The sequence below is a fragment of the Girardinichthys multiradiatus genome, chromosome 22, assembly GCF_021462225.1.
Source record: "Girardinichthys multiradiatus isolate DD_20200921_A chromosome 22, DD_fGirMul_XY1, whole genome shotgun sequence".
Classification (NCBI taxonomy): domain Eukaryota; kingdom Metazoa; phylum Chordata; class Actinopteri; order Cyprinodontiformes; family Goodeidae; genus Girardinichthys; species Girardinichthys multiradiatus.
In genome coordinates, this window is record NC_061814.1 from 21595108 (window position 1) to 21605753 (window position 10646).

At 37.7% G+C, this 10646-nt stretch overlaps 2 protein-coding genes across 2 annotated transcripts in view; one reads left to right on the top strand and one right to left on the bottom strand.

Moving 5' to 3' along the window:
* Positions 1-4617, bottom strand: part of cfap43 (cilia and flagella associated protein 43) — a 20745-nt gene extending 16128 nt beyond the window's left edge. The window contains exons 1-13 of the mRNA XM_047351319.1: positions 4496-4617; positions 4123-4376; positions 3957-4053; positions 2214-2381; positions 1873-2008; positions 1642-1786; positions 1472-1554; positions 1267-1398; positions 1063-1179; positions 888-965; positions 608-756; positions 377-480; positions 146-295 (exon numbers count right to left, since the gene is read on the bottom strand). Coding sequence (XP_047207275.1) covers positions 146-295; positions 377-480; positions 608-756; positions 888-965; positions 1063-1179; positions 1267-1398; positions 1472-1554; positions 1642-1786; positions 1873-2008; positions 2214-2381; positions 3957-4053; positions 4123-4376; positions 4496-4524 — 1642 coding nt within the window. The 5' untranslated portion in view covers positions 4525-4617. The remainder of the gene's footprint in view (positions 1-145; positions 296-376; positions 481-607; positions 757-887; positions 966-1062; positions 1180-1266; positions 1399-1471; positions 1555-1641; positions 1787-1872; positions 2009-2213; positions 2382-3956; positions 4054-4122; positions 4377-4495) is intronic.
* A 2002-nt stretch (positions 4618-6619) lies between these two features.
* Positions 6620-10413, top strand: LOC124858789 (glutathione S-transferase omega-1-like). The gene is made up of 6 exons (XM_047351004.1): positions 6620-6808; positions 8760-8868; positions 8965-9187; positions 9292-9393; positions 9701-9807; positions 10100-10413. Exons 1-6 carry the CDS (start codon positions 6781-6783, stop codon positions 10248-10250), a joined length of 720 nt encoding a protein of 239 aa, XP_047206960.1. The 5' UTR covers positions 6620-6780; the 3' UTR covers positions 10251-10413.
* Positions 10414-10646: the final 233 nt, after the last annotated feature.

Genomic DNA, 10646 nt, shown 5'->3' on the forward strand with positions numbered 1-10646 from the left:
TATCCACTCTTCCCACATATGAACATAGCTTACCCTTATTAAATCATTTTATTGCTTTATGGCCTCATGATTTTAGGTGTATGGGCCAAGATTGTTTATGTTTTTTCTTTTACTGTAGCTGGTATTTAACCTATAAGCTTTTTACCTGCAATGCTCCTGACAGGCAGAGAAAACACAATGAGCAAGCTCGCATCATTATTTTTGTCCTCCTGTGCGGCGCACAGTGCGAGAATCTTCACTTCCTCGTTGCTGCCGAGGCACTGAGTGGAAAGTGACAAAATGCAGCCAGGAACATCTGGAAGAAAACACACACACATAGGACATTTTGAAGTAAATCTTATTCATTTTGGCCTCAGTCTTCATAAAAAGTTCTTACCAACGTATCCTATAACTGAAAACCTCATTGATGGCCTTGCATAGAGTACATAAAGGTGTAAATCCGATCCACTGCAGAGAAGGTAGCATCCTTCTTGATCAAAACTGTAAAGAAACATCTTGATTTCATTTTCTTGACCCAAAATAAAAAGATTCTCTTCATGCTTTTCATGCACAAATGTGCGATGAGACATCTGAGAGTCCATGCTCTTGCATAATGGAGGATACTTGCACCAGATGGTCCACAGCAGTGTGGTTGAGATAAACCTCATGCACCAGGCGGAGCTGCTTCTCATTGTTCAAGTCAACAAAGAGAATTTTTCCTGAAGCTGTTCCAACAGCTGCGTAATGTGCAATGGGACAACAGGCAAGCCTTGTCACCTAAACAGATGTAAATTATGTTGTTACACTGTTAACGCTCAGTTCTGTTCCAAAAAATTACATTTTTGACAACTCTGAAGTCATTTTACGATGCTTGTAGAAACATTGGCATTCCATGTTGTCAATCTTACCTCAGTTTGTAGGGGCAGGGAGCTGAGGCAGGTGCCATCGGAGGCCCACAGCTGCAGAACTCCACGCTCCCTCAACGACTGCAGTCAGTAGAAACATAAACACAACGGCTCACAAAGCTAAATTATACAGGCTATTACAGGACAACGTGATTTATAAGCAACATAAACACTTTACCACGCAAACGTTCTTGTCAGTGCGCAGCAAAGCAGCTGTCAAAAAGTTGCCGCTGAGAACATCCAGAACCTTCATGATCTGGTCTGACTCGGCTGGATTCAGCAGATAGATCTGCCCCTGAGGATTGACCATATTCAGATTTAGGTAACATGTAACAGCTTGATGGAGTATCGTGTGCAGACTAAAGCAAATGCAGGTGCTTACTGTATTGGAAGACAGAAGTAAAGTGTCATTGTCAGGGGAAAGAATTGCAGCTGAAACGGGTTTCTCTAGCTGCCATGTTTGTGTGATGCTGGGCTGAGTCCCTCTGATATGCAGACAATGTAGCACAGTCTCCTGCAATACACTGAAATGTTTAAAGTGCTTTTATCTAAGAATGTCAAAAGCCTGTAATCATTATACGGCATACCTTTCCTACTGCAATAAGGCCATTGCTACTGAGGGTTAAAGCTTGAAAGTGGAAGTTTTGGAGTTCAGGAATGGCATCAGCAGCTAAAGACGCAAGAAACAGGAAAAGATTCAACTTAAAAAAATACATAACAGGATTGTTTGTTATAACTTGTGTTCACTTTAGATGACCTGTAGGGTTGAAAAGGACCGAAACAGAGAGGTTCTCCGGGTCAACAAGTAGGAGGTAGCCTTCAGCACAGCCCACATAAAGTTGTGATGCGGCTGTCCAGCATAGGGCAGACGGTGTTATTGTGGCTCCAGTGGGCAGCGAAGACTGTATAAACACAAGTTTAATTGCAGTTAACATTGTTTATTCAAAGAAATTGTTGTTTTGCATTTAAACAACAATAAAAGAAATACTTCATAGCCAATAGGTTTCATCTTGGAGAGCTCTGAAATGGGTGACAGACTCATCTCTGGAATAAAGCTGTTCTTAGTGGGGGTGTGAGGGGGTTCCTCTGCAAAGGCACCATTAGTTGCAGGAAGCTGGATTACCCTGCAACACAACAAAAATAAATCTACTCATGAAAAATCATAACCTAATATTTCTTCTTGACAATTTTCCTGTATGATTACTCCTTCAGCTACGAATACATTTTTTATTTTACCTTGAAATGATGTTGGCAATATTGGTGAACTATCCACTAATTGACACAGATCACAGAACAGATGTATTACTGTTGAGTGTGTGTGGTTTTTACCTTGGTTTCATCAGATGGAAACTCCCACACTTTTCTATATTCCAGACAGTGAGTGTGGTGGTGCCCAAAGCACAAAGCTGGAGCCAATTCATGGGGTTAAACTCTAAAGAAATAACATCCTGTCCTGCTTGTGACTTTGTACAGATCACCTCAGCATTTTCCCAGTTCCTGCACAAACAGCCAGAATTAATATAACTGCCTAACTGGGATAAACATTAAAGTGAATAAGGTATTCATTTCCTTATATCTCTTTTTTTATGTTACAACCACAAACTCAAAAGCCTTTTGTGATTTTATTTGATAGACCAACACAAAGTGACACACAATTGTAAAGTGGAAGGAAAATACAGAAGAGCTTTCAATTTTTTTCATTCATCCATCCATCCCAGCCTTTCTAATTTGCTTTTTACAAATGAAAGTCTAAAATGTGGGGCATACATTAGTATTCAGCCCCCTTTACCCTGATACCCTTAGATAAAATCCAGGGGAGCCAACTGCCTCCTAGAGTCACCTAGTTACTAAAAAGGAACCACATGTGGGCAGTTTAATCTCAGTATATTTAGAGCTGCTTTGTAAATGCCTTAGGGATTAATCAGAGAACAAACAGCCTCATGGAGACCAAGGAACACAGCAGACAGGTCAGGGACTACTCTGTAGAGAAGTTTAAAGTACGGTTAGGTATGTCATGTAGCACTGCTTAAATCCATCACCAGGAAAAGGGAAAGAATACAGCATAACTGCAAACCTGTCAAGACATGGCTGCCAATCTAAGCTAACAGTCAAGGAAAACATTAATCAGAAAAGTAGCCAAGAGACTCAATGATTTTGGAGGAGCTGCAAAGATCCAAAACTCAGATGGGAGGATATGTTGACAGGAAGACTATTGGTTAGTTATTCCACAAATCTGGCCTTTATGGAAGAGTGGCAAGAAGGAAGCCATTGTTGAAGCAATATAACGTCCTACTTGCAGCTTGGCAGTTGTCATATATAGCAGCTAACATGTGGAACCAAATTTGGAACGTGATGACCTAAATGCAAACCGCTACATGTGGAGGAAAACTAACATCACACACCACCCTGTACACACAATCTCCGCATGTTGGTGGCAGCATCAGGCTATGGAGGCAATGTTGATGCGGGGTATGGTCGGTGTATTATCTGTCCTAGCACCACAACTACGTAAAAACACGGAAGAAGCCGAGATATTTTCCATCATCCTTCCTGGAACTCTTCAGTCAGAAGAGATCACAACATAACTTTTTCATTTACATGCTTAATCCTACCTGTGGCAGAAAACTAAAACTCCACGTCACCCTGAACACAACATACCCACTGAAGTGGCACCATCATAGTGTGGGGAGGCTTTTTCTCAGCAGGAACAGGAAAGTGGTCAACGCTGATGGAAAGATGATTTAAACTAAACAGGCCAATCCTGAAAGAAAACCCCTTTAGATGCTGTAAAAAACTTGAGACTGGCATGGAGGTTCACTTTCTAGCAAGATAGCAACACTAAAATTGCGGTTCACATATGCTGCCAAATAGATCTGACTGAGCTTGAGTCCCCACGCAGCTGTAATTGCAGCGAAACGTGGGTGTAAATACAAATGCATGCCACACTTTCAATTGTAAATATTAATCATTAAAAAATGTATTACATACACCCCAATAAAATATGTTTAAGTTTATGGCTTTTAGCTGGTAGAGTGAACAAGTTCAAAGGGCATGGATAGTTTAGTTGCTTACCACACTGTGATGGAGTATTCAGGAAACGAGGAGCAACAGCCCAAATAAGGACCTCCATCACTTAACGTCAAAGATGTATAATCCAGACACGCATCTCCTGCAAATAAACACTTGTGTTCAGTGCATGGATTGTGTTTTAGAACGACACAATAGTAAAGCTAACTACCTTTCAGCTCATTCTTCAATTCTAACCCCGGAAAACTGTACACAAATATAAACGGAGACAGTTTTCTCTCAGAGAAAGCAAACGCTCCACTTCTGCCGTTAGCTGTCAGCGCACCGACGCCTCTGCCAGGACTCTGAAACACACTCCGTGTTTTTGTCTCCAGGTTCAGGAAGCAAATATGATTCCCGCACGTGTAACACACTGTTTTGTTATCCACAAACTCGACATTTTCTCTTGTAAATCCTTGAACCCAGCTAGCAAGGAGGAGAAAACAGGAAAGTGACATGAGCAATGCTGAACAAAGCGACAGACAGACTGTTTTCAGGAATGCAACAGAAATAAAACAGGGTTAAACGTAAATAATACAATTTACCTTATTTCTAAGTTTCTAACTTCGTTCATGTTAATACAAGATGCGAATAAATGCTTTTACAGCTTTTTTTTTTTTTTTTTGAGAAAGCGAAGAAAATGAAAGGCAAGTGGTTTGGTGTCCATAGAAACCACAAAACATTCGAAAAGCTAGTCTTTCACGTTATTGGCTGCTACTAGCTAGACACATCTGCACCGGAAGTAGCCTACAAAATACTCCTCACAGCTCATCTTTTGCTATGCTCCTGCAGCAAATACCTGCTTAAGTGTAAACATGGAAACATTACAAAAAAAGTTACATTTAAGAGCAAGGTAGATGCCATTTTTTGCACAGTGAAAGGCCACAGTCCACGTGACTTTGACACAGAACAGGTGTTATTAATAGTTTATTACACCGCATAATTATTATTGTTAGTAATTATTCATCTTTACAGATACCAGGGTAGACTAATGTGTAACTGTGCATATGAAATTTGTATGGTGGGTATTCTACCTCAATAAATGGAAGCTTAAAATAACCCACTGTCTCTGTAGTAAGCAGCAACAATGCACTTTGTGTTTGCACTGTAAAATAACACCTTGTTTTAAATAGCATACAGTTACCTGAAAAGGTAATATTTTCCCTCAGTTTGATACTTTTACAATCACAGACTTTAATGTATTTTAGTGGTATTTTATGTGATTGATCAACAAAAGTAGTCCATATTGTGGATTAACGCTAAAAGTTTTCACTAGCAATCAAACTTACGAACATTTGCTCTAATAAACAAGTCACTGCTGTACTATCTTTGAATGGTTTTGGTTTCATGTGTTAGATCATGAGAGCTCATGTAATTAATAAATTATAGTGGAAACTAGCTATGAACATTTGCTGTACAAAACCTGGTTTTTGTCTCCATCTGACATTAAATCAGACAAAACATTTCTTGTTTTAGGTCAGTTAGCTTCACCTAAATATTTGGTTTTACTAAAATCCACAATAACAATAGGGAGAATATTTTTTAAACTTTGTTAAATTCAGAAGTTTATGTACAAATCCTAACATTTGGTAGAACTGTGTTTTAAACTATGTCTGGGTATCCTTCCACAAGTTTTTTACACAGTGTACGTAAGTATCTGGTTTCAGCAGTTGATGTTAAGTCATTTTTATGACCCTGGTGAAAGGAAGCAGTTGCAGCAAAATCACAAAAATCTGAGATTTTAGCAGCAGTTAAAATAGCTGTAGCAGATGCAGTTAAACGTTTGTCCTTCTAAATGACTACTGAAAAAATACACATAATCCTGGGAGTGGCAGGCCTTCAGACTTTCCTTCAGGGTGTGGTGCACACTTCTACTTAATAAATGAGTTGTGTACACATCTAAAGTGGGTGAGAGGGTGAGAGGTGTACACCCTATCACACATGCTCCTGAGTGACTACATTTGGCTAACAAAAGAATACATTTCTTTACTTAACTTACATTTATGTAAAAGAGAATGACTGGAATTATTCATTCATATTGCAAATGGTGAGATGAAGGCTTCTGGTCCTCTGCTTATGTTCAGATGAATATTAAACTGGTTTGGCCTCAGACTTTGGTGATGCTGAAATAGCTGAAGAGATTGATTGATTATGGCAGTAAGCGAAAACCTCTGTTTCGAGGTACTAGGCAGAAAGGATGTGAGTAGTGCTATCTGTATCTAAACACCAAGGAGACAAACAACCATTATGGTCTATATTCTACTATTCTACTATATCTTCTATTTTTCATGACTGTAGAGATTTTTATTTTTATTTTTTTTTACTGCAAATTAAGACACCCGAATTTCCCACTGAGGGAGAATAAAGGATATTTTTGTTCTATTGTCCCTAGACAGGTTGCCATCACAGGGCAACACAGAGGAACACAGGAAAAACAACAATGTACTGTTCTGCATCATATTTAAAATAAATTCAAAAAATCATTACATAGATGTTTTATCCTGCCCATTTTTGGAAAGGCTTTGTCTTTGTCTTTTTATGTGACTTTATCGTCATCTACAATCATGCAATCTAAGACAAAAAAGCTGAGTCACCGTGTAGTTTAACTCAGCAGTTTTCCAGGCTGCTTTGTAAACTGTGGTCAAAGTGCAGAGTCATGGTGAACTTTTTATTACTTCTAGCCAGAATGGATTCTGAGAAAAGAGGAAAAAACAACATAGTCCTGGCGTCTCTTCCCCGGAAGTATCTCAGCAAATAAAACAGCGCAGTATTTGTGTGCAGCTCCGTCTGTTTGGTCCGATCCAACCAGTTAATAGTTTACACCGCAACTATGTCTACCGAAAAATGCTTCGTCGATGGTAAGATTCAGCTTTATAATTGTTTGTTATGGAACTTAGTACATTGTTCTAAAATAGACTCATTATTGTGGTAAATAGCGAGAGAGAGAGAGAGAGAGAGATAGATTTTCACTTGGCCATGTGCTTTAGTTTGTTTCTACCACTGGAAATAATTACATTTCTAGTTTAGCTGCTCTGATAAGATTAACTTATAGTAAAGCGGCTTGCAGCAATGTGAACATAAAGATATTTGAGAAATTAAGCGATTTGAAGTTTGTCATTTTTTGCTGTCAAGTCCCATGAGCTAAACTTTGGCATCAAGTTTAAAAATTAACATCATGTGTTTTCCATAACTAAAATCTTTAGGTAGGGACTCACTATATGAAAACATTAAGCATAGTTGGTAATTTGGGACAGTTTTGTTGGTGTACCGAGTACTCCATTACTTTCAGTTGTAAGTATGATGGCGATCACTCTACAATGTATTTGTGTGATGTTATGGGGCCTTATACCGATATTTAGAAGGTATAGATTTTGTAATACTCCATATTCTTGTTGGGGTCTGTCTAATTTTCCCAGTTAATTTTTTTTTATTTACTTTTCCTTAAACGTCCTTCCTCTGTGTGACTGTGATTTGACATACATTAAATGATAGTAAAGAATAATTTACAAAAACATTAGTGTGTCCAAGGTGAGGATGCACCTGCACGCATCAGCATTACCTTTATAAAATTACACTATGATTGATTGTGATCCACTGCTAGACAGCACTTGACTGTCAGAAGTTAGTGGAATACAATTTCTGTCTACACCATTCTTATTGCTAGCAAATTGGTCTATTATTACTTTTTATTATTACACAATTAGACAATATCTTTGGATATCAGTGATTAACTTGATGTTTGAGGATGACCACACCCTCCTGTGTCATGTCTCCTCGATTATGTCATGGGACTTTTACTTATCTCACCTCAAATGGTAATGTAGGTACCTGAACAATGGAACAAGCCAAGCAACTCACCCTAGATTTTTAAAAGTGTGGGTGCAAGCATATTTTTACTACTCCATATTTAGACTTAGAAAAATCTGATTATTCTCTGCAGTTTGGCAGAAAAAAGTCTTGGTTAGTCTGTATACTTTTTTTTTTAACACTAAGATACATTAGAAATAACTGCTACCATACTATAATAGCTTTTTACTCCCACCTTCCTCCTTCTGAGATCATAACACATGATCCTACAGGCTCTTGGGAGACTTAAAATTCTTATTTTTTGCAGAATCTAGCCAGAATTGAATGTTTTTTCTTTGCAAGAAAAGGCTCCATGTTGTCACTCTCCCCTATAGTCCAGACGTTAAGAATGCAGGTAGTTGTTGTAACATGTCTTACACATCCAAGCCCTGCCAGAATTCCTGCTGCACCTTTATTGTTGCTATCTGCCTCTTTGTAACCTCCCAGGCCAGTTTTGTTTGTTGTCTTTTCATCAGTTCTTGGTAGTGTCACTGTTATGCCATTTGTTTGTCTCCTAGATGGCTTTGTTGTGTTCCATGATATATTGAATGCCTTTGAACCCCACCAAAAAAATTGAGTTGTGCAGATTATAGGTGCAAAAATTATTTCTCTTGATCCCCTTTTTTAGATCTAAAAAAACTGGCATTGTACCAGGGGTGTGTTGAATCTTTTTTATATCCACAGTAAATTATATCATGATCATAATTATTATTAGCAGGCCGATAGCCTTATTTTTATTTATCATAGGTTATTGTGCTTGGACTGTGTATTTTACAGAACTGAGCATTTTTCAGATAGAAGGTATTATTTGCGTTTTTAAATAAGAACACATTCAGGATTACAGTGACAAAAAAACAATGTAAAAAAAATTGTTTTGGTTATATTAAAAAATACAAATCAACATTCTCCCATGGCTGCATTTAGACAAAAGAAAAACATTGGATTTACTTTCACTTAAAACAGGAAGTGCTGCCCCTGGTCCAGTGCAGCCAGACCGGCTGCGTCTCTACAGCATGAGATTCTGCCCTTTTGCCCAGAGAACCAGATTAGTGCTCCATGCCAAAGGGATCAAGTAAATAAAAATACTGTTTTCTTAATTTAAGAAACTTTATATCCAAGGTTGAAATATGGTAAATTATTATTTTGAACTGTTTTTGGTATGTTTTAGGTTTGAAACCATCAACATCCACTTGCAAAAGAAACCTGTCTGGTACCTTGAAAAGAACCCTGAAGGTCTCGTGCCGACTATAGAGACACCTGCTGGTGAAGTGGTGTATGAGTCTTCTATCACCTGTGAGTACCTGGATGAAGTGTACCCTGAGAAGAAACTGCTTCCTGCAATTCCTTTTGGAAAAGCCAAGCAAAGGATGATGCTGGATCATTTTTCCAAGGTTTGTTATGAAGAACATCATCTAAATCTTTGTTCATTCCATGTGAAGATTGAATGTTTTTCTTTGTGTATGCACAAATAAAAACATATGACTGTTTTCTTTAGATAATACCACACCTCTTCAAGATCTCATCGGCGAAAAGAAAGGGTGATGATGTGTCGGGATTTGAAGCTGAGCTAAAAGAGAAGTTTACCAAGTTAAATGAAGTAAGTCTCAATATCTTCTGGGGAAAATAAATGTTTGAGAACAATTCTTGACAAAATTGATTGGATCTTTTAAGCCTTCTCTGCAGATTTTCAATTAGACTGAGATTGTTGTATTGTGTCTAAATTTTATTATCTACGTTAATTTATGATTTATTATGATAGCCTTTGTATAAAAAATCCATCATGTAAGAAGAAAACAAATTATTAAAACCCCCCAAATGACTTTTTGCTCAATAACCTCTTACCATATTTGTTTTTATTTTGTATTTTTCCAAATGTCAGTGTTTAATGTAAATATTTTTTACAGCATTTGGTGAAACAGAAGACAAAGTTCTTTGGTAGTGATACCATAACCTTCATCGACTACATGATGTGGCCCTTCTTTGAGAGACTAGGGATGTTTGGTGTGCAACAGTGAGTAATACTTTTTGCTAATTTATGAGTTTATTTGTATAGGCTGTTTTAAGGATTTCGGATCATTTAATGGGAATAAACTAAACCAATAAGGAGTACTGTAAAAGGTCAATTATTAAATTAGAGAACTTCACAGGACCTCGATGTAGTAATCAGAACTACATCATTGGCACCCAAAAGGCCTTGACTTTTATGTCAAAATAAATGTTTATCCCAGAGAAGATACTGTTAAAACATTGGCATATAACTGAATGTGAATGTTCCATAATGTGTTTTCCCTTTTTCTTTTCAGCTGCCTGGACCACACACCTGAGCTGAAGAAGTGGACTGAACGCATGCTGGAGGACCCAGCCGTTAAAGCCACCATGCACAGCACAGAAAATCACAAAGTCTTCTTCAACAGCTTCCTGGAAGGAGAGCCTGACTATGACTATGGCCTGTAAAAAACGAATAATCATGAATAACAGGCTGCTTTTGTAATCTTTAGCATTTGTACTCTTAATGGCTACCATAGGATTTAAAAGTTCAAATATAAATGTATCAGGTTTGAACAAGTAAATATACAACTGTAATCCTTTAGTAAAGCATACATTTTTAAAATATGAATGAGAAAGTATCATTATTTCATCAAACTGGATTTTGTTTATTTTCATCACTAGATGCTGTAACTTGTTAGGTGTAAAGACGTCAGCTAGCCCCATTAAAACTACATTTGTTGTTACTGTTTTTTATTCACCTAAAATCTAAGCCATGTGAATTTCCCTACTTTCCCAATGTACGATCATTATTTTGCCACTGCCTTGTGTAATTTGAGGCATGTCACTGTGCAACAAATGATC

Bases quoted from the DNA above. Each gene is read 5' to 3' on its own strand.
- LOC124858789 (XM_047351004.1), top strand. From the start codon at position 6,781: ATGTCTACCGAAAAATGCTTCGTCGATG. The intron at 9,188-9,291 runs GTTTGTTATGAA...TGTTTTCTTTAG, and splicing joins TGCTGGATCATTTTTCCAAG to ATAATACCACACCTCTTCAA. The intron at 9,808-10,099 runs GTGAGTAATACT...TTTTCTTTTCAG, and splicing joins GGGATGTTTGGTGTGCAACA to CTGCCTGGACCACACACCTG.